This window comes from Panicum virgatum, chromosome 5K (genome assembly GCF_016808335.1).
Source record: "Panicum virgatum strain AP13 chromosome 5K, P.virgatum_v5, whole genome shotgun sequence".
Taxonomy (NCBI): domain Eukaryota; kingdom Viridiplantae; phylum Streptophyta; class Magnoliopsida; order Poales; family Poaceae; genus Panicum; species Panicum virgatum.
In genome coordinates this window covers 18,065,840-18,091,931 of record NC_053140.1, presented here as the reverse complement: position 1 = coordinate 18,091,931, position 26,092 = coordinate 18,065,840, and the positions used below count along the sequence as shown (strand labels likewise).

The following is a 26,092-nucleotide window of genomic DNA, read 5'->3' as shown; positions in this document are numbered from 1 at the left end:
GTGTAGGCCCGCTGGAAGGATGCAAATGTGAACATGGATATCCAAAATATCCGATATTAGTATAAAAAAATCCCATATTACCTAGACGCTGTGTTAAATATCAATATGAATATCCGTATTCGTATTTAAATTTAATATGGTAGTAAAATGGATACATTCGAGTTCTGTTCGATTCCACATCTGTATTCGACAATATCCATATTTGTTTCCATTAAAACTATTTTAAAAATCATATTCGTTGCATATAACCAATATTATTAATTTTTATAATAAAAGTATAAGAAGATTCAGTTTCCTTTTAAATATTCTTGTTTTATCTATTTATTTTTGAAATTACTTTTATATTTTTTATTTATATATTAATAACACTATTTATATATTTATTGAAATATCTTTTTAGTTCTAGTTTTATTCTTTATGTATTTATTTATGAAAATATTTGTGGATAAATAAGCTATTTTAGACAATCTATCTTTGTTATATTGTTACACTTTTAGTTTGCACATGTATAACGATTTTGTATTCTAAGACTATTAATAAAGAAAATAGCTAAATGTTATCTTATGTATCGAGTAAATATCCAAACCTGAGTCCAAGGTATCCCTTCTGCAATCGTATTCGAGAATATCTGAATCTATATATGTATTCGAGTTAAAATATGATAAAAAGTGTTATCTGAATTCGATTCCATGCGACCATCCTTACAATGGATGGGGTAGTGATATACTAATACTATCACCCTCAGCCATCACCCTTTCTGCCTTTTTATTTTGCTTTTTCGCGAGTAATCACCCTTTGTTTCTCTTATCAAAACAAAATCATCCTTTTTGTTTCCAATCCAAGCTATCACACTTTGATTGGCACTAGTTGTCGGGTGCCACAATTAGGGACACCATAATTGAGGTACTAAAACCACTTTCAAAAACACAAACATATGTTAAGGCAACTGGGCCCACGAAGGCCCACGGCCTATTTCTCCCTCAGAGGAAAGGAAAGGACTCAAAGAAGTTCAGCATGTGGCCCAGCCACATCCCCCTCGGGCAGGTGGCCAATCTCCGCCTCGCTCGAGGGCCCCTCTCAGGCCCACCAAACAAACTCCGCCCCGCTCGAGGGTAGCGGATCTACCCTCAGGCGGGTCACTCATCTCCGCCTCGCTCGAGGGCTCCCCTCGGGACCCTCGACCGCGCAATCGCATTTCCTCCTCGCTCGAGGGCAGCGGACCTGCCCTCGAGCGGGTGGCCAATCTCCGCCTCGCTCGAGGACAGCGGACCTGCCCTCGAGCGGGTGGCCAATCTCCGCCTCGCTCGAGGACAGCGGACCTGCCCTCGAGCGGGTGGCCAATCTCCGCCTCGCTCGAGGCCATCTCTCGGCACAAGAGACAAATGGCCCCGCCGCCCAACCGACCGCCGTACGAAGGCATTAAAAGCCAGCCACTCCACCACGGCTCAAAGGGTAGGCGGCGTCAGACTGCCACTCCCGCAGTGGATGTGACCGGCGTCCCGTCCACCGACCCCGGTCACCGCTCTGCCACCCCAGTCGCTGTAGCAGTACTGTGGGCATTCAATGCGGCACGAGGCAAGTTGGCGCCGCCCCCGTTACTGTTCTGCCGACATCCATCGCCGGACCCATCTCCCGCTGGGGAAGGGGTCCGACGATGTCACGTGTCCTGCCAAGAGGGGCACTCAGCACGCACGGGCGCGACCCCGGACCTCCCCCTCGTGGGGCCCGGGACTTCTACGCGCTCCCGGACCTTCTAATGTGCACACCCGCACTCCGGCCAGGGGGTCCGGGACCGTCCCACGCCATTACTACCACTGGTACACTGCAGGACGGCCGCCGCCATCTCCACGGGACCAAGGACGAAAATCCAGGACGATAGCGACACGCGCCGCCTTCCCACAGTACACTTTCTACAGTGTTCGACCACTGTACCCCGCGATTCAAGGGAGAACGACGACTTCCGCGCCCCTACACTCATGTACACCGCCTCTCCTTACAACTATAAAAGGAGAGGATGGGCTTCCTTTTGTAAAAGAGGGACGGATCTCTCCAATCGAAGGGTGGAAGCAGGCTCCCTGAACTTCCCCTTTCAGAACTTTCAGCACGATTGAGTACTCATCTCAACTAACTCCACTTCTAGCAGAGACTTGGGAGCTTTCCTCCCACTCTCGCCCCGCTTGTATCCCCTACTGCAAGCACCCCGGGTGCAAGATAATACAGTGCCCTCGCACACCCCCTCTGCTGGACGTACGGCCCCACGGCCGGAACCAGGATAAACTGTGCGTTATTGTGATTGCCTCTTGCACCATCATCTGGGACGAGGAAACACGCAGCATTTACTAGTTGGGATCCAGGCCCCCGGGTCGGGACACCGACACTAGTTTTCTATAAGAATTTACAAAAGGTAGCTATTGCACTTAAGTGAACACCAATAACTAGTTTCTTATCAAACTAGCCAAATGTTGTTAAAGCTTCACCAATTTAGGGTGCCGCCTATGACAGTGAACAACAATTAAATAATGAAAAACTAGATAGAAAATAAGATGTAGAAGTTAATAGTTGTGATGAAATAGTTTCCATCTTCACTATTTGACTTTTTCAATATTTCTCACTTTAATATCTAGGGTTTTCAAAAATTTATGTCCTTAATAATTTTTGAAGTATTCATCAATGATAGCTACCATCATCTTATGATAATGATAACTCTTATATTTGGACTACCAATTGAGTGAATCATTTGTTTCAATCATCCCGCAAAAGCTTCATCATGGTTAACTCCATATGTGATTGGATCTCATCTTGTTGTTAGTTTATGTGTTTCTTTCCAATAAAATTAGCAAAAATATCTATACGCGACCTTGTTAATATTTCACAAGTTATAAAACTACTAAATTTGACTGTCAAAGAATATATTTTGTGGATATGGAGCTTTGAATCTACCGCAGCTAGAACTATTCAAAGAGACAGACCATTTTGGTGCTTGCTGTTCTCACCAATATTTTTAACTTATTAGTAGATAAAAGTGCAAAGACGATAATGATGTATTATAGTCTTCATATAATTTTGAGATGATTACTCAGTCTTATTGTGACTCAAATTCTACTTGGTTTTGTAGACTAATGAAATTAAGAAAAAAAAACCAATACACGATCATCTTGTTTAGTTAGATTTAGTTTAACGGATAAATATTTCGAAGCAGCTACTTCTTTTGCTCGCTCCTCAATATTTTTTAAAATAACAATCTAATTATAAGATGAATACAAATAAGATTTTCTTTTCCTAGTAATTTGAAGAAATATAATATCTACATGTAAAAAATATGGTAATAATTTGCTAGAGTAGAGACGTCATGACGTGCCGGCACGACACGACATGGTTGCTAACCGTGCCCAACCATGTCGTGCCTAATCCGAGCTCAAACTAGTGTCGTTCTTGTCCGCCCATCTGACTATCTATATTTGATGGTACTATATTTTTTTAATACGGTTGGGTTTGTTTTCAAGTTCACAGTGCTTGAGACTTATGCTGCGTATCATAATGATAACAACGAATAGTCTTATGAGATACATTAGAGTTTTGGATGAAAAGTTATTATTTATGTTTATGTTTCATAGCATTTTGGTGTTATTAAGAATAAAATCGAAATGATAATATTGCCTACGGTGGGCGTACTAATGGGCTGGCAACCTCTCTGGCCCTGTTCGGCTGATCTGATCTACCAGTCGGCTTGGCTTATTTCGACTTATTTTCTCTCACATAATATTATTCATTTTACCAGCCGAGTACTATTTATTCTACCAGCCAAACAGGCTCTCTAACCCTGCATTGCACGCAGAAAGTAAAGGTGACCGTTGACTTGAGTTGACCCATCTTCTCCACCCGCAAACGGTAGGAAACTAGGGACGCTCGCAGGCCGGCAGCAAGCGGCCAAGCGCTAATGCGCTATGCTCTACTCCTACTCGTAAACCAGGGAACCCGCGAACCCCGACCAATAGCGAGCCGAGATCCAGCCGCAGTGACGTCGATTCCATTCGATTCGATTAACCCGAGCCAGGGGGCAAATCCGATCTCCGCAGCCCATCTCCCACCTCTCCTCGTCGCATTCGTCGTCCGGATCCCCCCAATTCTCCGAGCCCAGGCGCGCTCCCCGCGGTCCCCCTCCCTCGCCACCCTCCAGATCCGCGCGCCGCCACCGATCCCCGGCGGCGCGGCCGCGGCGTTCGGCATGGAGGAGACGCCGCCGGGGCAGCGGCCGCAGCCGCAGCCGCAGCCGGCGCACGCGTCTCCTCCCTTCCCCGCGGCGCCCTTCACCCCGCCGCCGCGCGTCTTCTCGCCCGCCCTCGCCGCGCGGGGCACCCCCAGCCCCGGCTCCGGTCCCGGCCATGCGCCGGCGCACCTTAGCACGCCCCCCGGCCCGCCCGTCTTCTCCTCGCCGCTGCGCCCCGCGGCCGTGCCCTTCGCCGCCGCGGGGGGCGGCTACTCCTCGTCCTCCTCCGCCACCGCCACCGCCTCCCTCCCCACCTCGTCGGCGCCGCACTTCCTCAACGGCGCCGCCACACCGCACGGGGACCTCGCCCCCGCGCCGTCGCCGCTCCAGGGCGACGGCCTCGACAACCCCTACGTCCAGTTCTCCGCGAACAAGGTACCGCTCGGCTCTCTGCCCCCTCGCTGCAGTGATGAATGCCCTTCTCCTAGAGCTCATCTTAATGGGGCACATAATCACGGTACCATTTGGATCGAGAACTGGACATAAAGCTGGAACAAATCCTCGTTCATGGATAAAATTATACAATCCATCCCCTGCATTATACGCTCACTCTCAAGGTCTTGTAATCTTTGCTGATCGTGATGCACCTTTTTGTAATTGTAGGTGCTGAAGCAGAAGAAGCTGCTCAATGCCCCTAGCTTGGGGTTCGGAGCTCTGGTTTCTCTAGGGAAGGAGGTGGCGCCTGGGCCAGAGGTTGTGGAGCGTGACCCCCGGCGATGCCTGAACTGCGGGGCCTATGTCAATTTATACTGTGACGTCTTGATCGCCTCTGGGCAATGGCAGTGCATCATTTGCAAGAAGCTCAATGGCAGTGAAGGGGAATTCGTTGTCTCCAGCAAGCAGGACCTGCTCCATTGGCCGGAGCTAGCATCAACGACTGTGGATTACGTTCAGGTGGGGAACAGGCGGCCAGGCTTTGTCCCTGTGTCTGACTCAAGGGTATCCGGCCCCATTTTCATCCTCATAGATGAGTGCCTCGATGAGGCGCACCTGCAGCATCTTCAGGGCTCCTTGCATGCTTTTGTGGATTCGCTCCCTCCGACAGCAAAGATAGGAATAATCACCTATGGCCGAACCGTCTCAGTGTATGATTTCTCGGAGGGGGCAGCGGTGTCAGCGGATGTCCTACCTGGAAATAAGTCGCCTACACATGAGGCTTTGAAGGGGCTAATCTATGGGACAGGTGTTTACCTGTCTCCTATACATGCTTCGCTGCCTGTTGCGCACACAATATTCTCATCATTGAGACCCTATCAACTGAATGTGCCAGAAGTGTCAAGGGACCGGTGCCTTGGCGCAGCCGTAGAGGTCGCCCTTGGTATTATTCAAGGTCCATCAGTGGAGTTGTCTCGTGGAATTATCAAGAGATCCGGAGGCAACTGCAGGATCTTGGTGTGTGCTGGTGGCCCTTGCACCTTTGGACCAGGATCTGTGCCTCATTCAGTTAAACATCCGAACTATGCTTACCTGGAGAAGACAGCTATGAAGTCAATGGAGAGTCTTGGGCATGAAGCACAAAGACACAGTACTGTCATTGATATCTTTTGTGCCGGACAGTGTCCTGTAAGAGTTCCTGTTCTGCAACCATTAGCAAAGTGTTCTGGAGGTGTGCTTTTACTTCATGATGACTTTGGAGAGGCCTTTGGGGTCAACTTGCAAAGGGCATCAACTAGAGCAGCTGGTTCCCATGGCTTATTTGAGATCAGGTGTTCAGATAACATGCTTGTTACCCAAGTTATTGGCCCGGGTGAAGAGGCGTCTCCTGATTCTCATGAAACATTCAAGTATGATAGTTCATTTTGTATCCAGATGCATAGTGTTGAGGAGACACAAAGTTTTTCTGTGTCTATGGAGACAAAGGGTGACATCAAGAGTGATTTTGTTTTCTTTCAGTTTGCAGTCCGTTATTCCAATATGTATCAAGCAGAAATCACTCGGGTGATCACTATGAGACTGCAGACTGTTGATGGTTTGTCTGCGTATCTGGCAAGTGTGCAGGAGGATGTGGCGTCAGTTATCATCGGTAAAAGAACTGTCTTGCGTGCCAGAACTGCCTCTGATGCTACTGATATGAGGCTCTCAATTGATGAAAGGGTAAACGACATAGCTTTCAAATTTGGTACTCAGGCCCCAAAATCAAAACTTTATCGCTTCCCAAAAGAACTAGCATCACTCCCAGAGTGCTTATTTCATCTGAAAAGGGGGCCACTTTTAGGTAGCATAATCGGACATGAAGATGAAAGATCTGTACTTAGAAATCTATTCTTGAATGCTTCATTTGACCTTTCACTCCGTATGCTGGCACCTCGGTGCATAATGCATCGTGAAGGTGGTACATTTGAGGAGTTGCCAGTATACGATCTTGTCATGCAATCTAATGCTGCAGTGGTGCTGGACCATGGAACCGATATTTTCATTTGGTTGGTATGTTACTCCTGATCCATCTCCTGTATCATTATCTCAACCTTGTAATTTGATGTTTACCTTACTTCTTTCACTGTTGCCTTCAACCACTCTACATGGTTATCATTTATGAATCTTGATGATAGGTTTTGATCACCAAACACTAGTATTGAGCTGCAGGTGGTACATTTTTGACCTGCATGCACTGTATCTGTTAGGAATTAGGATGCCTTTATTCTTGATTGTCATATTTGAACCATCTACATGGTCTGCACAAATAAAGGACATGGTCTGCACAAATAAAGGGCCACGGTGCCACATAGCAGTGTGATTTCTTAATTGATTGTTCACTACTTCACTTTGTGCTCCTGTAAGGTGAACAGAGATGGGTGGAAACTTCTGCCAGGGTTATGGGTTTATGTAACGAGTACTGAAGAATTTGAACCACATAATGAATGTAATGTGAAGATGAAAGAACTGAAATTATTAAACTATCACTGATAGATACCCACAAAATAGGACACTAGTCCACGCTTATTTAAACTGAAAAGCATGCATGAGTACATCCTGAGACTAGAATGCACGGAGATCTATTTTTGAATCTGTTTAGGCATTCATCTGCTGACCATCATTGCTACATATTTTCAGGGTGCTGAGCTAGCAGCCCAAGAAGGACAAAGTGCAGCAACTTTAGCTGCATGCCGTACACTGGCAGAAGAGCTCAGCGAGCAACGCTTTCCAGCTCCCAGGATACTTTCATTCAAAGTCAGTTTGCTTGTTCTCATTCTTCACTGTTACTTCTAGCTGCTTTCTTGTCGTGATATCTGAGCAAATTCCTGCGAGCACACTTTATGGTGTCCTGTACCAGAATTCATCTAATATCGCCACTGTCTTAACTAGTCTGGGCCATGTCTGTTGTTTTGCAACTTATTGATTCTAAATTTTGGTGCTACAATATCATTACATTTGTTCACTCCAATGTAAACCTTTCCTTTGCCTTGTAGTGCTTCTTCGCTTTTACTACGATGTGCTTTATAGTTAATATGGCATTTGACCGAAGATAACTGTGGCATGGGATGTTTTGGTGCATCAGCATGGACATTTTTTTCAAATCGTTGTCTTTTAATACTTGGTTAATTAACTAAACTAGTGTGAAAGATTGCTTACAAAAAAGCACAGCATGCTTTTCTTTTATAATTGACTTTTCTTTCTTATATTTTGCCACAGCAAGGAAGCTCCCAGGCTAGATATTTTGTGTCACGCCTGATCCCAGCTCACAAGGACCCTACTTATGAGCAGGTATGTGTTTCTGCTAACCTTGCAATTTGGTTCACCCGAATTCATTGCTCCGGTTGTTTCACAGATATTTATAAACATGTTTTAGCTATGTAGTCCTTGATAAAGTAAACCGAAATGAGCAGTCCTGCTGCAGCTCAGTTTGTTAACAGGATAACTTTTGCTTGTTTCAGGAGTCAAGGTTTCCGCAATTATGGACACTTACCCCTGAGCAAAGGGCTAGGCTAAAGAGCAGCTTCATCCACTTCGACGACCATAGTTTCTGTGAGTGGATGCGCAGCCTCAAATTGGTCCCGCCAGAGCCAAGCTAACACAAATAACTGGAGCAGTACACTTGGAAATGGCTTTTGACAGAGTTGCCCAAACAATAGCTGAGATCTTTGTGAGCTAAATTGTGCTGTAGCGAGGCATGCCTGAGCCAATCACATGTTTGGTTTGGTGAAGCTCCATTTAGGGTGCGGTGGAAATTGTATGATTTTGCCTGATTCTTTTACCCCACTTTTGACCCTGATGTGGTAGCGTAAGTTCATAAATAGTCCCTTGTCATACAGGTTGAGAAATTTACACAATAAGAGCGTCGCAGATGTTACATGTATACAACCTTTTGGCGGATGGTGTCATTATTCTTTGAAATGCATTCATTTACTGGGGGAAGCGGCCGCTCTTGACTTTCTGGGAGGATCAAAGATTGCAGTATAACTTCGCTGTTAGTGTTTACATTTAGGAATAAGGAGCTTGTTTACTCTATTGTCTATTTATTCAATGGTCGGCTTTGTGGAAAGCGGGAAGTACCAAGGAAATATTGGATTGTCAATTTATCACAAAATGTGGGGCCATACTGGATTCTGCTTTTCCAGTTTGAATTTTTTTTCCTATTCTCGCATGGTTCGTCCAGGTTTTCTTCGTATCAGATAAATTCAAAATTCTAAATCTGAATTCCATGGTCACGGGCAATTACGTGATTTGGCGGGTGCATTCAAGTTTAAAGCTTAGCTTCGGGGTAGGCCTGGGGCTTGGGCCTAGGAAGAGCAAAGCGTCTTCGTAAATGGTAAATCCTAGCAGGTCTAGCCGAGTCCACGTATACATACCAGAGCCTTTTTTTTCATTTTTATATTAAAAAAATAAAATTTCAAAAATATATGTCAAATAGGGAAATTTTCAAAAATGGGTGCCTGTCGCCCCCCTAATTTTGTACAAGCCTATGTTCACCATATGCAACACTCTGGCCAAAGGTGACATGCATCCAAAGAATGGATCTTGAGATTTAAATAAAAGTGCATTAAACTGGTATTTAAAATAGAGCAATATACATTGATCAAATGAAAAACTTTATTTAACAAAAGTTGTAGATCTTGTTTCATAGAATCCAGAACAGTTGATTTTGTATTTTTTTTATTTTTCTACGATTTTATATCGATTTTACAAATTCACTGTTTAATACGTCCTGTGCGCCAGGACCTAAATGTATTTTTTTTACATTTAGGTCCTGTCGCACACTGGATGGGCGACAGTCAACCTGTCGTCTCGCACCCATTTTTTAAATTTTTTTTATTCGGCATATATTTTTGAAATTTTGTTTTTTAAAATATAGAAATGAAAAAAGCGCCATACTACCAGATGGGCTCAACTGACGATGGGCTTGGCCCACGGCCCGCCCACTTCCTTATCCATCGTCCGCTTCACCTCCGTCCACACTCCACAGCCACCGCCACAGCCGTTGCCCACCACCCAGAGCACGCGGCGGCTTGTCGCCGTGGCGCGCCACCACCACCACACGAAGCCGCCGGAGAGAAGCCATCCAGCGTGCGCCACGGCCATGGCGCCTCACGCCTCGGCGGCCGCCACCCCCTCACTGCGCTTTCCCCACCCTCCGTCTGCCACCGGCCTCGCCTCGCCTCTCGCTGGGGGCTGCGGCGGGTTTCGGGTCCGGTTCCACCCCAGCCGGCGGGGCTGGGGTATGCAGGGGCGCCGGGATGCTGGCTCCCACGTGCCGCGCGTGGGGAGTTTTCTGGGCGGCGTATTCGGCGGCGGTGGCCGCGACGACGGGGAGGCGACGCGGAAGAAGTACGCCGACACCGTGGCGCGCATCAACGCCATGGAGCCCGAGGTCTCCGCGCTTTCCGACGCCGACCTGCGAGCGCGCACTGCCGCGCTCCAGGAGCGGGCGCGCGCCGGAGAGTCCCTTGACTCCCTCCTCCCCGTACGTACCCAAACGCTGCGGACTCTCGCATCGAATGCTTTCAGTATAGTGTCAGAATTGACATCAAATTGACCACATTGCCATATTTGCAGCCTGCGGTCATGTGTACAATGTTTTAAATTGCGATGTTGCAGAATGCACTATGCAATCATGAATATAATATTTTAAAGAGGAACCGGAAAAACCATACATCTGTTGGCTAAGAGCAACAAAATTAGCTCGACTTTCTGAGTCACTGAAGTATATTAGCACTGAAAGCTTTGCCTTCAATTTATTCTCGAATCAATTAGAGAGATAAGTAAGCATGAAGTGAAATTCTTCATTGGCGATTATGTATTTAAGCTGCAATATTCAAAGAGATAAGTAAATAGAGTAGCTCGCTGTTCCTTTTCATTGGCCACTATAACATGATCTAAGACATGTTAAGCATGGCAACTCCTGTAAAATGATATCTCAAGATGCAGTTTTCTTTATTGTTTCTGTAGGAAGCATTTGCTGTTGTGAGGGAGGCTTCCAAGAGAGTTCTAGGCCTTCGTCCTTTTGATGTTCAGTTGATTGGTGGCATGGTTCTTCACAAGGGGGAGATTGCAGAAATGAAGACGGGAGAGGGGAAGACGCTTGTGGCTATTCTGCCAGCATACTTAAATGCTTTGAGTGGGAAGGGAGTGCATGTTGTCACTGTAAATGATTATCTTGCAAGACGTGATTGTGAGTGGGTTGGTCAAGTTCCCCGATTTCTAGGACTGCAGGTTGGCTTAATTCAACGTATGTCATCACACCACATTGTTCATTACTGCTGTTTATGCCATCTCCAATTGCCCATATAGTTCAGTAACTTCATTTTCCACCTTAATATTGAAAACATAAGTTAAGGATGCCTCTTTACCAAGCTTATTAAAACGATAAAACGACGAAACGAATAGAGGGTAGATTTTAACGAAACGATGGACGTTTTAACGTTTAAACGGACGTTTTAATGTTTAAACGGACGTTTCACAAGGACGTTTTCTCGTGAAAACGTCGTTTTCACGTCGTGAAAACGTCGTTTTAATAACAGGGCTCTTTACCAATATGAGCTCTAGCAGGTGAAAGGTTGATGGAAGTACCAGCATGTATCTTTTTTTTTCTTAAAAAAAAATGAAATTGCACAAGCCAAGATGATGGCTTGTCTGAACCATGAATGTTCAACTTGGTTATTATCATTCTGAGTTATAGCATGTGCTTTCATGCACTATCATGTGCCTTTATATGTCCTAGCCGAACTAGCATTTCGATTACGTTTTTCTTTCTTATCGAGGCGTCATATATTGGTTCTGTTTCTTTGTTTGCTAGTGATGCTTTCTTGAACAGAGTCTCACTCTTTAATTTGACAGAGAACATGACACCTGAGCAGAGGAGGGAAAATTATTCATGTGATATTACTTACGTCACAAACAGTGAGCTTGGCTTTGATTATCTAAGAGATAACCTTGCAATGGTATGTGTTTTCCTCTGTTGGGAATTGTTTGTTATTCATTAGTGTAGATCATATGTGCATGTTTGCATCTTAAGGGGTGGAAGTGTCCACTTCCTTTATCCATGAAGGAACATGGATTACCAGATCTATCTGTAATTAACTGAGTTTTTATTATTGCAGACTGTAGATGAGCTTGTCTTGAGGAACTTCAATTACTGTGTGATAGATGAAGTTGATTCAATTCTTATCGATGAAGCAAGAACCCCACTTATAATATCAGGTCTAGCTGAAAAGCCAAGTGATCGGTATTACAAAGCGGCAAAGATAGCTGAAGCTTTTGAGCGAGACATTCATTACACTGTGAGCAATAAACTAATTTTAACCCTGTTAAACCACTTCTGGACGGATATTCAATCATCTTTGGATTGATTATGTAACGTTACATGGCTTCACACTTGATATTTTTTAAGTCCTATGTGATCTAGCTTGATTTCTGAAACTTTTATTTTCCCTTCCTATTTGAAGTTAGAAATGTGCATGCTTGAATTTTCTAGTGCCATTTTTCTATACGCATAAAACATATATTGATTGCATATGTCCATTACCTTGCCCTTATTTTTGTTTATTCCTAATTTACTAGAATATGATTTTCCCTCTTATAAATGATTATTTCTTCAGGTTGATGAAAAGCAGAGAAACGTTTTACTTACAGAGCAAGGCTATGCTGACGCTGAAGAAATACTGGACATAAATGATCTATACGATCCTCGTGAACAGTGGGCTTCATACGTTCTAAATGCAATCAAAGCTAAGGAGCTTTTTCTTAAAGATGTCAATTACATAGTTCGTAGCAAGGAAGTGCTTATTGTGGATGAGTTCACTGGCAGAGTTATGGCGGTGAGTGTCCATATGACTTAAACCAATGAGTGCGTAGTGTTTTATTATAGTAACTTCATCAGACTGTGCTCAGTCTATTCATGTTCAGGTCTCAAGCAATTCTTTGATACCTATAGATAAGTTTTTATTTCTTTACTTGCTATATTCTTTGGTGGAACACCTTGACTATTATATCAGGGTCCAACTAAAAGAACTTTCCTTTGAACTAGCATTACACCATGTGAGTTGACTCCTGCTGAGGTACACACGTACCATACAAACTTAAGAAGAGGGGGAGGGTAGGGGAATTGGGTAGGCAAGTGTGAGTTTTGCATAAATGCCATCACATTTTATGCTCTGGGTGCAAGGTTTCTCTGCCTAAGTTTATTTATAACATGTGAATATAGATGTTTCAAGATTAATCTCACTAGTTTGCTATCCTGCATGTTCGAGAAAAATAGCTCATCAGTCTAGCTTTCACATTTGAGGTTTTGTATTTTTGGCAGGGTAGGCGATGGAGTGACGGTCTCCATCAAGCAATTGAAGCAAAAGAAGGTGTACCTATACAAAATGAAACAATAACTCTGGCATCAATAAGTTACCAAAACTTCTTTCTTCAGGCAAGTGACAATTCATTTGATTGAAACCTTTAATTTTAAACATCTACATGGGAAAATAAACTCATCCACCAACAGATTCGTTTATAATACCGTTTTAACTCTGATGACCACTACCGTTTCTGGGCCTTTATTTTGTAGTGCTTTCAGTGTGGTGGATGAATAACTTCCACCTTTTCTTTTCTTTATTCTATGTTGAATCTGTTACTTTCTCAAGAAACTAACATACTGTTGTGACAGTTTCCCAAACTCTGTGGCATGACTGGAACTGCAGCTACAGAGAGCCAGGAGTTCGAGAGCATCTATAAACTAAAAGTTACTGTCGTTCCAACAAACAAGCCAATGATACGGAAGGTATTTGCACTTTATTATTGTGATGATCATTTAAATCACTGTAAAAAGTTAAGGATCTGTCTTAGTTCATTTCCTTTGAACCTCATTTTCTGTGAAAGGTTGACTTTACTTCTTTCGTTGCAGGACGACTCAGATGTTGTTTTTAGAGCAACAAATGGAAAATGGCGTGCTGTTCTTGTGGAGATATCGAGAATGAATAAAGTTGGGCGTCCTGTGCTTGTTGGTACCACTAGTGTTGAGCAAAGTGAATCTTTATCGGAACAATTGCGTGAAGCTGGGATTCCTCATGAGGTATTCCTGTTAGTTTCATTAACAATAGTAAATCCTTTGGTTTCCATTCAGGAATGCTGTCCTTGGTGCTCAGTGCTCACAGAAAATTTTCTTTTCATAATAATTGACCTAAGTTCTAGTCTAGTGTGGAATGACTATATATCATCTTTTAACACATTGTTGTGTACATAACTATATGGAAACAGAACAAAACTAACTCAGAAAAAATGACTTTCTGAATTAATACAAAACAGAACTTCAATTTCTGTCTTCCTTGACTCCATTAGATAATAATCTAGAATGCTACTCTATTATGCACTTGTAGCAGTAATTATTTTATGGCAAATTTATCTGCTTGATGCTACAGCTTTGCAGCTAAAGAAGATTTATACCTTTTGACCCTGAAATATTTCACTCAAGTTCTTGAATAAATTGATTTCCATCTTTCACAGGAAGGCAATGAATAAAAGGAAACTATTTTAAAGAAAACTATCTGTAACTTTTAACATGCTTTAAATTTTTATCCTAAGGTGTCCAAAGCCATCTAATATTTTCTTGTCGGTGCAATTTCTATCGAAGGTCCTGAATGCTAAGCCAGAGAATGTTGAGAGGGAGGCAGAGATCGTCGCTCAGAGTGGACGCCTTGGTGCTGTGACAATTGCCACCAACATGGCAGGACGTGGAACTGATATTATCCTTGGTGGCAATGCAGAATTCATGGCCAGGTTGAAGTTGCGTGAGATCCTTATGCCAAGGTATTGATATTCTTTGTCAGAATCCAATAGTATTCTGCAGTTATTCCAATACATGGCTTTAGTGCATATTTGATCCATTAGCTGAGTTCCTTATGTGCCTGTTATTTGCAATGAATTAGGAGAAGGTACATATTAGTAGATTGATATATATAAGTTGTCCATTCGTTTGTTGACAATGGTTTATTGGAATGTATGGAACCAAAATATGAAGATTTTGACCTATAGAACACAAGGGGAAGCTATACTGTATTATATACTTGCTTGACATTTCTCTTGTGATGACTTACTCTAAGCCTTACAACATACTGCCATCTAGTTACAGGACCCTGTAGTTGTTATCTGCAGTGGAACTGTGCTCCTGAGCAACAAAACTTGGTTCTGTAGCTGTGGTACTGTATGAACTTCTAAAAGTTAGCCTATGTTTATTTCTAAATAAGTTTGTCACTATATTTGTAAAGAGAAATTGAGTTGTGATTTACACCTATAATCTTACAGATATGTTTCTTTTTTTGAGAGAGAGATGGAGGGCTGTCTCTCTTTCAATCAAGCAATGACGAAGAATTAATCTCATCTCATCTCTAGTCTATTCTCTTACCCATAGACCAAAGCAGCCGCTGCAACCCAGCCACCCTCCTGTATGTGTTTGCTTCTATTATAGTCTTGGCAAAGGTTCTCATTTCTATACCATTTTAAAGTTCAAAACCATAGCTAGACAGATTTCATTACCTTGAATTAGAAGCTACCATGGAACTATACCATGTCTTTGCAAGAGACTTTTTTGGGAAGCCTATGCTCCTATAAGCACACATTATTCCAGCATACATGTGTAATTGAATATAACCCTCAGAGTTTTATTTAAGAGTTAGGTTTTCTTATGCACTCTTTTGATTCTGAATACTGCAGAGTTGTCAATCCAATAGATGGTGTCATTGTATCAAAGAAGCAGATGCCACCAAGAAAGACATGGAAGGTAGACTGAGCTATACGTTCTGTAGTAACATGAGCCAGCATATGCTGTTCTCGATATTCTGTGACTTTTGCATCCGATAGTTGTATTATGAACTAATTTGTTACAAAATTGAACAAAGACTTATTGCACATATTTTCATCAGACAAATGAAAGCTTGTTCCCATGTGAACTTTCAAAAGAAACATTATCATCTGTCAAAGATGCTGTTGAAGTGGCTGTCAAAGAATGGGGAGAGAAATCATTATCTGAACTGGAAGCAGAAGAGCGGTTGTCCTACTCATGTGAGAAGGTAGGCCTATTTAAACAATCGTAAAAAGTTGAACCTTTGTTCGTGTTTATTGAATTCGGTAAGGAATGTCAAATGTTTAAGCAACATTTGATCTGATTCCTTAGTATCAACCCCAGATTATCCTCTTGAGGCACGATTTAAAAAAAAAAATTGGGTAACACCATCTGATTTTCTGCATGCGATATATTGTATATCTGCCTGTGTGTTGGTGATATATAACAATATCAGATATCTGAAAATCTTGTCATATTTACGGTATAGTTTATTATCATTCTTCCTTGAGTCTCTTATGTTTTTTAAGGCGTACCTTGTAACTCATAAGTACATTGACCTGTTTGAATCCTGTAGTCAGTTCTTACCGCACAAATGTTAGAAACTTCAGAGTTTTAGCTGCAGTGCTATTCAGATTTTAAAATATCAGCCTTCACAGCACATTGGAATGTCAACATTACATGTCCAGAAATGTGAATGATTGGAGGCAACAAAGAAAATAGTTCCTGATCCTGAAATAAAGACTGGAATAAACATATATGAATGTTACAATAGCTTCCAGCTTATTTTAAGAATCTGTTCAAGCTGCAGGATGCTCTTATATGGCATGATTAGCACTATTCAACCCTCTAAATTGGTATATAAATAGTGAAACTGTTTTTGACTAATATACATTTTAGTGAAGGTACTCTATTAAAACCTTTTGTCTCTTCGGTGAGTTAACTGTGTTTCTTTATATGTCAGGGACCAACACGTGATGACATAATAGCAAATTTGAGAAATGCATTTATGAAGATAGCAGATGAATATAAAGTCTACACAGAGGAGGAAAAGAAGAAGGTTATATTGCATATTAAGAAAATATTCGCTTTATCTGTTGCTATTGAATAATGCATATTGCTCATGCGATCATTATTGTTTTTAATTCAGGTCATTACAGCAGGTGGGCTTCATGTAGTAGGGACAGAGCGCCATGAATCACGCAGAATTGACAATCAGGTAATATGATATTGAAGCTATTGCTGTTAATATGTAGGGTAGGGATTGCTAGTGTATTTATCCCAAGCTAGATGTAACCAGTTACCAGTCAGCCTTACAATGATGTTGTAATTTATAAAAAGAAAAATGCAATGGTGTTATCTTTCATGGCAAAGCCCAATGATACATGTTTTTAGTTTGTGCAAAGCTTATATCAAATTAAATATCTGTTTGTTACAATCATGGCTGAGAATGTGAGCATGATTGGAGATTAAATTGCTTTCTCTTTCTGGTTTAGCTCCGAGGTCGAAGTGGCAGGCAAGGAGATCCTGGAAGCTCTCGCTTCTTTCTTAGTCTTGAGGATAATATCTTTAGGATCTTTGGAGGTGACAGGATACAGGTTGTGTATTTCTCTAGTTCTATACCTGGTTTGCATGAGAAATAATATCAGTGGCTGCACTGTGCAAAAGTACATTAGTACAATATTGCATTCAAAAGCCCTTCCTTTAATATTCCCATCTTTATGGTGATATTGATTGCACTTTACAAAATGCTTCTGACAAAGTTGAATGCCTGTATTCAGTTGCATGTCATATTTTTGGACAATTATGGATACTTTATACATAACCTTGGAATGGAATATACTCAAATCCATTCACTGCCAAAATTTTTGAAGGATAGAATGTGATAATCACATAATTTTAGTAGTACCAATCATGGTCCAAGTGTGTTTTGCTCCAGATCCTACTACCAACTATAAACTGGCTACTTTGTAGCAAAAATACTCCTACAAATATTGTAATTCACTAATTCACCTGTGTAAGCCTGCATGAGTGTGTCTCTTGTAGCCAAAATTACTGTTTTCCTTGCTACCAATTGCTTGCTGCTTTGAGATGTACTCTTGGCATGACTTGTCATATTTTTCAACATTTCTTGAGAGACAATAATAAATCTAAATAACATTCAATTTTCGTTTAGGGTCTGATGCAAGCCTTCAGAGTTGAGGATCTTCCTATTGAATCAAAAATGTTAACAAGGGCCCTAGATGAAGCTCAGAGGAAAGTTGAGAACTACTTTTTTGACATCAGGAAGCAATTATTTGAGTATGACGAGGTCTTGAATAGCCAGAGAGATCGTGTATATGCAGAAAGAAGACGTGCCCTTGCTTCTGATAGTCTTGAGTCGCTTATTGTGGAATATGCTGAATTAACAATGGACGACATATTAGAGGTTAGTTATGAAATCTGACAGTTATATTCAAATATTACAACTGAGCTTTATACATTTTTATTACCTGACTTCCTAATGCTAGAAAATTCTTCTCTCTTGTTGGCAGGCAAATATAGGCCCTGATACTCTAAAGGAAAATTGGGACCTCAGCAAGCTTATAGCTAAGCTACAGCAGTGAGTTTTTCAGCTAGTACATATGCTCATAAGTCATAATGCATATGTATTTGATGAATTAAATCTTTGGGCTCTATTGACCGGTGTACTGCCACGTCCTTTACAATGTTATCTATTTCTTTTCTGCTAGGTATTGCTATCTTTTGGATGACTTGACACCAGAATTGTTGGAGAGCAAAACTTCAAGCTATGAGGATTTGCGGGGGTATCTTCGTAAGCGAGGACGTGAAGCATACTTCCAAAAAGCTGTTAGTTGTTTGTCTTCTGGCTTTCATGAGAAGTGCTATCACTTGGTTGAAAGATTATCGGAGTCTTAATTCGAAATATTTCATTCAAACAAAGTGAAAGTTTAAGCAGGAATTGCATTTAATACATTCTGAATTACTCGTATCAATTTACCTATGCTTCTTATTAGTAGGGGTAAAACCAAATCTCAGCAGAAAACATAGCTAGATCTAACAACAGTAGATAATCTAATGACACCAAGTCTTCTGTTTTTGAAATGTAAATTCTTGTTTAGAACAAGTGCAGCTTATGAGCATGAAAGTAGTTTGAACTTTTTTGAGCTATACCTTTCCTTTCTGGACAGTCTATTCACGTGTCTAAATGTCCAAGTGTGTTTCAATCTCTCAAACTGTGTAAAACTCTTCAGTTCAAAAGCTATTTTCTCTGAAATGATGTTCGGGACTATTAACAGATTTAGTGAGCTACTAACCAGTTATATCAGGAGTGCGGAGAATAGTGACATGTCATTCCTCATTCCATAAATTTTGTGCTTTGTGTCAGGAAATTGTGGAGAAGCAAGCTCCTGGCTTAATGAAAGAAGCTGAGCGCTTCCTAATTTTAAGCAATATTGATAGGCTCTGGAAAGAACACCTGCAGGCACTAAAGTTTGTGCAACAAGCTGTTGGTTTAAGGGGTTATGCCCAACGAGATCCCCTTATTGAGTACAAACTTGAGGGATACAACCTCTTCTTGGATATGATGGCTCAAATCCGGAGAAATGTTATTTATTCAGTATATCAGGTTTCTTCATCCACCCTCCCAAAAAATATCCTCTCTTTGATTATGCTATATTTTGATCACTTTAAGTAACATTTCAACCAGTTAGTTAGGAGTCGTGTGATTACAGCTCCCTTGCATGATGTTTTCTTGGGTTTAATCAACAGACCCTCTTTACTGTCAACTAGATCGACAAACTGTTGAGATTTGGGGAATTTTCTTGTGTGTTGCCTCTACAGCACACTCTATTAGTCTATTTTATCTCATACTCTTACAAATAGGTCCTTTACATTTGTAACATTTACACCAACACAATAAGTAATGTGATGTTTTAGCTAGTGGACCATCTTGTACTGTGAAGTATCATGATTTTGCCTGATCGCATACTTTTTTGCACATGCAATCCACATTTATTTATCTTTCACATGGCTATTTTTTGTATACCTAGCAGGCTCTGGTATGATTAACTTTTACTCTTCAATATACTTGCCCAGATACCTTATGGTTCTATTCATTCTTTCTTTCTTTTGCAACAGTTCAAACCAGTGGTGAAGAACCAAGAAGAGGAAAAAACCCAGAATAAGGGTTCCAAAAAGAAAGTGGACAAAGGTGCTAATAAACTTGGTGCTGCCCAAGCTGCGTCATGATCGACCTGTGAGAAATGTTGCGTTGTGCAAAGTTGCACTTCATGGTGGCAATCTCCATGTGTATACCCTCCCTTACACTGTATCACCCTATGTGATGATTGACATTTCAGTGCAGGAGAAATGTGAAGAGCAATTCATGATACAAATGAGATGTGGCGGCTTCTACTGGGACACAGCTTCAATATGTAGCTTTTTACTTGAATTGTGGGTCCTGCAGGCAAATTTTGCACGGCAACCGAGCACACTGTTCCTAGTATGAATAGCATCACAATTTAGTAGTTGTACATAAATAGAATTTGCCGTAGGAAGAGTTTTTGTTCCTGTATCCACGGTTTTGTATAATACTATAATGTTGTAATCCATTCTTGCTGGCAGAAATCACATAATTCTCCTTTACAAGTTTTTGCAGGGTTATCATGAGCAGCCAGAAAGAATTCTAATCTAGATACCATTTGCTGGTAGTATGGCATCTGGCAAGAATGATGGATAGCGACTATGGGGTCCACAAGATTCCACGTTGTATTCCATTGAATGGATCTGCATGTGTCTGTTTTTGAATCAACTGAAGGAAATCTGGACTCTACTTTAGAATCCCAATGTCTTCATTTCTTTTTCTTCTCAAATCAATGTGGTATACCCTATCGAGAACCCATATGCTGGGCGCACTGCAAAACTGAAAGGTGGATCTTCTCACATGATGTGGTGGCAAGTTTTGTCGCATGGATAGCGGCAATCGATCGCCTTCACTTCAGCTCGATTGTAGTACCAGTCACCGACTGATTTCGCAATCCCCTGTTGCACCAGCATGATGAACATGAATTCTTGTATCCCCCTTTAAATTCATCTTCTAATTAGATATTTTCTTATGAATATGATGCGTTGTCACTAGTTACCTTGTTTTGAATGGTGGGGGAGCCACCTGGAACATTGTTCCAGGTGCCCAGCTGCTCTGACTGGCAGTGGGCAAAGCAGGAGCTTATGAACAACCCGTTGCTCCTGGATTGGGAGAAGCCCTGCACAGATGATACCATCTGGTCCCTGAAACCTACACTTTGTCGCGGTATTCTCAGTTCATAGCATTCAGATCACTGCTGCATGAAGTTTAACTTACAGTAAGGTGAGTGCAGATACAGATTACAGTTCAACCTTGCAGGATGTTCATCTGGGACGCATTGCAGGCTGAACGGTTGGACTTGCAGGCTCGCCAAGAGCCGCTGGGATCAGCTCTATCCGGAGCCAGGCTCAGCGAAATCTGACCCATCGATCGCATTTGCAGCATGTGAGACAACACATCAACTAGGGAGAATGTTTGCTCCATACAAGTTAAAGCTTACCTGAATGACGTCGTATGCTGCATTTAGGATGAACATCGGAGTCTTCAAGTCGTTGATTATGTTTTGGGGGAAGAAGCACTGCATCATTTAGCTTTCCATGTTCAGAGAACTCATTCAGCAGCTTCAACGAATGTGTTTGTGTATGTGATCATCCAGATTTCTATCAAAATTTGTAGTTCTTTACTCTTTTTTTTTTATAACAATCAAAATTTGTAGTTGCTTGCTCTATTTGCAGGGCCAAAAATTTGTGAGAGAGGAGAGGAGCAGCAGCACAAACTGATGTGGCGTCCAGACGGGCGGTGCAAGACCCCGGCAGGCTCTGAGGTATCCCCTGCAAGGCCACGATGTCGCCGAAGTAGGACCTCAAGCTGCGGCCTCCGGAGATATCCATGCTGCAGCAATGCGAAACCTGCTGTTAAACCTCCATTTGATCGCAGAAGGAAGGTTAAGCCACACGCACGCGTCGAGGTAGAGGCCGCCGTCGGAGAGGCACTTGACGGTGGTTTGCCGGCTGCCGGCGGCGGGTGGGAAGAAGGCGCGGAGCTGGTCGCAGTGCAGTATCACCGCCAGCCCACCCGAGGAGCAGCCGGTGAGCAGCACCTGTTTGGTTGATCGGCATCCACACAAGTTGGATGGATTGAGCTGGAGGATCGGAGGCGATTAGTAGATTGAGAAAGAGAGGGGTACCTGATCTGCAGAGGCCATCCCAATGGAGAGGAGGTGCTTGATGACAGCGTTCCAGATTCGCTGGCCCCGGAAATAAATCCCAGCCTCCTGTAATCAACTCAAGCAAATCGATTAGTGCTTATTAAGCTGAAGCTTAACTTTATGGCCTATGATATTTTACTAGGTGAATTTGAGAATGGAAATAGACTCATGGAATAGGAGTCAAATAGTAGATGAGTAGATCGTGGCTTGGATGGGTTGTATGCTAGTTTTATGATATCTTTGTACTAAATGGTTGTGCGAAATTGGATGGTAACTTAGATTTCCCTGAACTTTTAGATAAACAAGGTCTTTGTTTTGAACATAGTTTTCGAACACGGTTTTTTACTAGAAATGGTACACAAGGGATCAGAAATCTTCGCAAGGTAGGGAAGCTTGTTCACCTTGTTGTAGGCATCGCCGGCAAAAGATCCACCGTCGCAGTAGCGAATCTTCACCCGGTTCCAGTTGTAGAAATCTGCAGGTATGCATTTGTTTATCAGGAGTTCAGGATTAGAGATTTAGTATCGATGAACAATGGACGGAGACGGAGACGATGCAGGAGCAGGAGAAGGGCAAAAAAAAAAGGAACAAACCTGGATTGACGGCTCGGCTACTGCTCATGATGCCGGTGAAGGCGATCTCCTTGTCCATGTGGTCTGACGAGCCCCGGCCGGTCCCCTTGCTGAGCCGGCACGTCTTGACGCTGTTGCACCAAGCGCCTCCCTGCGCAGCTTCCATGGTCAGGCATGTGCACATACGCAAGCATCAGTGTATTTGGGGACATGGGGTTACTTCAGTCACAAACTAGAGACGATCAATAGAATGAAGAAGGGAATGGATGTGTGCATGCCTGCACGGTGATGGTGTAATGTTATGAGAAGAAGAATGAGACTCATAGGTGTTTAAGCAGAGGGCAAAGATGAAAAGTGTCCAAGAAAAAGAAAATCCTAGCTTGCTTACATTAGGAATGTGCATGGATCAAATTTTGAATGGGGAAAGTGTATATATTAGGTAACTGACCTCTAGGTTCAGAATCCAGCTTCTGCTCCCTGCTCCAGAGCCAGGATCCAAGTTGTAAGCTGGTGGTGTTCCATCCATGCACACTGCATATAGATACATGTAGATGTACTATTCAGTACTCTAGTGAAGTATCTTTGATCCACGACCAGTTCCTTTCCGTCGATGGAATCCTACATTATTTGGCTGCCCATTAATTAATTAATCGCGGCCAGCAACTCTTTGCCGAACATCACTAGCTGCTAGCTTCCATCGTCGACCCGGTCGGAAAAGAAATCGACCTAGTAGAATAAATACACCAGTAGCAATGCTATGCTGAATCGTAATTTGAAACCCCAGTTAGAGAATCAGTCTTCGGACGATTCAAATTACTAGCTCCAGACAGCTCCCAACCGTAACTGCTACCACCTAGAAAAAAAAAACCTTCCGCTGGAGGCTGGAGCCTTGATTTCACCGCGATCTCGATCTCAAGCCAAACCTGTCTCGATCCTCAATGAAAGTTAAAGGAGTAATGCAGCATACTAGGCGGCACGTACCGGCGCCCTCGCTGACGGCGGAGTTGAGGATGGTGATGGGCACCATCACCGACGCCACGCGCCGCCGCCTCCCCCCACCGCCGCTCACCTCGTCCTCCGGCGACGCCGAGGTCTCCGCGCGGCAGCAGCAGCTGGCCACGAGGACGAGGACGGCAACAAGAGCAGGGAGCGACGGCCGCCGCCCCCTCATCATCCTTGATCGATCGATGTCGATCACCGGGCAGCTGCGAGCGATCAAGCTTGAGACACCGAAGCGGGCAGCTGCTGGCTCATCAGGAGCTTGTTAGCTCAGAAGCTAATTAATTGGCGCACGCGAAGCAAGGGGATTGATTAGCTTAGGTAGAGGGCGCAGAGCACTAGGCCGCGAATCAGATAACAAGTCAACAAGCTGAACAACAGGCTTCGATCCCTGCTGCACCCACGAGAAAGAATAAAGAAGAAAATATACTGAGGCGCCGCTGCAGAGGAACGTGCAGGCCATCTCACTTTGTCAGCGCAGGGATCGACTAGATAAATGCCCGCAGCGACAGATAGAGTAACATGATCCGACCAAAAGATAATCGAATAAAAAAGCTCTAAAAAAAGATAAACGAATAAAAAATAGGAGCTTCTACAGTTGTTCACACCGTTTTTTGACACGTGTCAAGAAAGGTGATTTTAATGAAAGAAAAGTTGCCGATTTGGAAGAAAGCAAAAGATGTACAGGATTGGAATCGGCCGTTGGGGTCCGTCCGATAGACTAGAGGAATATGCTTTGAAGATACTGATCCGCTCGCTCTGGTGCTCGGCCGATAAAGAGTTGCCGATGAATCAAGAAGATGAAAGAAGTCTGAATTCTATGAAGATTCTGATGATTCGGTTGTAATATTTTAATATAATTTAAATTAGGAATTCTTTTCTTTTTAGTCAAGTAATGTTTGCCGTAATCGGGTAGGACTTGATAGCGCTAGGCTATATATATCAGTTGTAAGGGACCGGAAAAACTCGATACACATCCAATACAACAAAACTTTACAATTTCCTTGTACTTTTTCGGCGACTTCACCTTTTTCTTTTTCTTTTCGGCGAGTTCTTTCAAGTTGATCAAGTATGTCTCACATTCGAGCGACTTAGTTTGCTGGTGAGCTTTCGTTTTACCGAGTATATTTGAGCTTTAGCTATCGGGCGCATCGTTGTGGCTTCGTTCAGATCTATTCAAAAGTTATCGAGTTTATCTGGGTTTTGATCTCGGACGCATCGTTGTTTTATCGTCTAGATTTATTCACAATTTATCGATATCTGCTAGATTTGTAGGTTTTTCCTATACTTTTTGGTCATTATCACACCTATCTGCTAGAAACATATTAGATCGGCTTTAGATTTTGCAGTAACACTTTGTTATTTCAAAAGCCGGTTTATATCTGTTTTAAGTTTTGTATCATCTGAGTTACACATTCGTAGCTTAGATCTTGTTATACACGTGCAATCGGCTATCCTAGACTGATTTTGTCGTTTGATCTTGCCGACGCGCTCATTTATTATACGCTCGCATTAAATATCTTTGTGTCGTCTTCTGTATCGGCAAAGCCTGCCGATACGCCTGTGTGAGAGATATTCGGAATCCCAGCTGATACGCTCTCGAATTTGACTTTGTTTTATCCTTTGTCAATTACAGGTCAAATTGACTGGCGCGCTTAGTTGACTTTCCGGAGTTTGGCGAACACTTGCCCTCGAATTCTAGTGTGTTGATTTTTGCGCCAACAACAGTTCTACTGTTCTGTATCTACGCGGCCTCGGAGCGAAAGGTTAGCGTAGGGTCGGCTTCTTTGTTTTCAACTTATTCCAACTTATTCTCTTTCACATATTTGTAACACCTGACTCGCGGACAGTCCGCTCGAGGTTGGCGGACAGTCCGCGAGGCATCGCCAGATATTTATCTGGACGGATGTGGGACCCGCTGGTCAGATCTCCCTTCCTCCTCATTTCGTCCAGAACCGAGCGACGCTAGACCGCTCGCCTCGACGTCGCCCTCTCCCCTCGATCTCCCTTCTCCGGCCATCCTAACTCGATTCCTTGCGTGAGTACCTTCCCTAGCCCCTCCTCCACTTTCCCAAACCTCCAGACCGGCTCCTCACGGCCGGAATCCTTCCCACCACCGCCGGACGCCATTGGAGGTGTTGAAGCTCAGTTCCACCGCCGATCCGCCTCTCCGGTCGCCCTCCACTCGAACCGACCGCGGGAATGGATTCGTGGTGAGTTTCTTATGCTTCACAGCCTTTTCCCCCTTCCATGGCGTGTCGCCGGCGCCGGAGCACGGCCTCCGCCGTCGTCGCCGCCCTTGCTGCCGCCTAGGGCGATGGTCAGAAATTAGTTATCGCGGACGGTCCGCCTGGGAGGCGCGGACGGTCCGCCGGTCAGGTTAATTTTTGTCCAGAGGCGATGTTGCCTCTGGTTGTCTTGCAGGATTGATTGCGGACGGTCCGCTATAAGGGAGCGGACGGTCCGCCGTTGAGGCTTGAAATTTTTCCAGAGACGATGTCGTCTCTGGGGGTTCGCAGGGGTGAACTGCGGACGGTCCGCCACTTGGGCGCGGACAGTCCGCAGTAGAGTCTAGGAAATTGTCCAGAGACGTTTTCGTCTCTGGTGGGTTGAGTACTTGAACTGCGGACGGTCCGCCAGGGGTGGCCGGACAGTCCGCAGGTAAAATGGGAAAAAGTTCCAGAGACGTTGTTGCCTCTGCTGG

At 43.3% G+C, this 26,092-nt stretch overlaps 3 protein-coding genes and 1 long non-coding RNA gene across 9 annotated transcripts; 3 read left to right on the top strand and 1 right to left on the bottom strand.

Annotated features, from left to right (window-relative positions):
- The first annotated feature begins 3,956 nt into the window (after window positions 1-3,956).
- On the top strand, window positions 3,957-8,620 carry LOC120706771 (protein transport protein SEC23-like). Its single transcript, XM_039991491.1, has 5 exons — window positions 3,957-4,642; window positions 4,871-6,691; window positions 7,319-7,435; window positions 7,898-7,969; window positions 8,140-8,620. The coding sequence occupies exons 1-5, from the start codon at window positions 4,226-4,228 to the stop codon at window positions 8,275-8,277; spliced, it is 2,565 nt and encodes an 854-aa protein (XP_039847425.1). The 5' UTR covers window positions 3,957-4,225; the 3' UTR covers window positions 8,278-8,620.
- A 1,047-nt stretch (window positions 8,621-9,667) lies between these two features.
- LOC120706767 (protein translocase subunit SECA1, chloroplastic-like) lies at window positions 9,668-20,171 on the top strand. 5 transcript variants are annotated; one of them, XM_039991486.1, is made up of 19 exons: window positions 9,668-10,166; window positions 10,652-10,931; window positions 11,540-11,643; window positions 11,803-11,982; window positions 12,301-12,519; window positions 13,005-13,118; window positions 13,356-13,760; window positions 14,319-14,494; window positions 15,398-15,464; window positions 15,607-15,753; window positions 16,489-16,584; window positions 16,675-16,743; window positions 17,021-17,122; window positions 17,701-17,952; window positions 18,059-18,126; window positions 18,257-18,374; window positions 18,913-19,152; window positions 19,665-19,782; window positions 19,886-20,171. In XM_039991486.1, the coding sequence occupies exons 1-18, from the start codon at window positions 9,783-9,785 to the stop codon at window positions 19,773-19,775; spliced, it is 3,132 nt and encodes a 1,043-aa protein (XP_039847420.1). In that variant the 5' UTR covers window positions 9,668-9,782; the 3' UTR covers window positions 19,776-19,782; window positions 19,886-20,171. The 5 variants fall into 5 exon arrangements, with proteins under 5 accessions (XP_039847420.1, XP_039847422.1, XP_039847419.1 ...); XM_039991487.1 differs by having other exon boundaries at window positions 9,670-10,166; window positions 13,356-13,469; window positions 13,593-13,760; window positions 19,665-20,171; XM_039991488.1 differs by lacking the exon at window positions 11,803-11,982 and having other exon boundaries at window positions 13,356-13,469; window positions 13,593-13,760; window positions 19,665-20,171.
- Window positions 19,889-23,831, bottom strand: LOC120706768 (pectin acetylesterase 3-like). The gene is made up of 11 exons (XM_039991490.1): window positions 23,371-23,831; window positions 22,838-22,920; window positions 22,411-22,540; window positions 22,219-22,292; window positions 21,797-21,883; window positions 21,570-21,709; window positions 21,387-21,501; window positions 21,110-21,187; window positions 20,922-21,027; window positions 20,669-20,820; window positions 19,889-20,567 (listed from the first exon to the last, which is right to left on the bottom strand). Exons 1-11 carry the CDS (start codon window positions 23,561-23,563, stop codon window positions 20,466-20,468), a joined length of 1,260 nt encoding a protein of 419 aa, XP_039847424.1. The 5' UTR covers window positions 23,564-23,831; the 3' UTR covers window positions 19,889-20,465.
- On the top strand, window positions 20,690-22,200 carry LOC120706770. Of its 2 annotated transcripts, none has more exons than XR_005688426.1 (4): window positions 20,690-20,835; window positions 20,929-21,054; window positions 21,137-21,249; window positions 21,345-22,200. It is a non-coding gene; the product is annotated as an uncharacterized LOC120706770 (long non-coding RNA). The 2 variants fall into 2 exon arrangements; XR_005688427.1 differs by having other exon boundaries at window positions 21,326-22,200.
- Window positions 23,832-26,092: the final 2,261 nt, after the last annotated feature.

Bases quoted from the DNA above. Each gene is read 5' to 3' on its own strand.
- LOC120706771 (XM_039991491.1), top strand. From the start codon at position 4,226: ATGGAGGAGACGCCGCCGGGGCAGCGGCCGCAGCCGCAGCCGCAGCCG. The intron at 4,643-4,870 runs GTACCGCTCGGC...TTGTAATTGTAG, and splicing joins TCCAGTTCTCCGCGAACAAG to GTGCTGAAGCAGAAGAAGCT. The intron at 7,970-8,139 runs GTATGTGTTTCT...TGCTTGTTTCAG, and splicing joins AGGACCCTACTTATGAGCAG to GAGTCAAGGTTTCCGCAATT.
- LOC120706767 (XM_039991486.1), top strand. From the start codon at position 9,783: ATGGCGCCTCACGCCTCGGCGGCCGCCACCCCCTCACTGCGCTTTCCC. The intron at 13,119-13,355 runs GCAAGTGACAAT...CTGTTGTGACAG, and splicing joins ACCAAAACTTCTTTCTTCAG to TTTCCCAAACTCTGTGGCAT. The intron at 15,465-15,606 runs GTAGACTGAGCT...TATTTTCATCAG, and splicing joins CACCAAGAAAGACATGGAAG to ACAAATGAAAGCTTGTTCCC.
- LOC120706768 (XM_039991490.1), bottom strand. From the start codon at position 23,563: ATGATGAGGGGGCGGCGGCCGTCGCTCCCTGCTCTTGTTGCCGTCCTC. The intron at 22,921-23,370 runs GTACGTGCCGCC...ATCTATATGCAG, and splicing joins CGCCGTCAGCGAGGGCGCCG to TGTGCATGGATGGAACACCA. The intron at 21,188-21,386 runs GTTTGTGCTGCT...TAAATGATGCAG, and splicing joins CCCGTCTGGACGCCACATCA to TGCTTCTTCCCCCAAAACAT.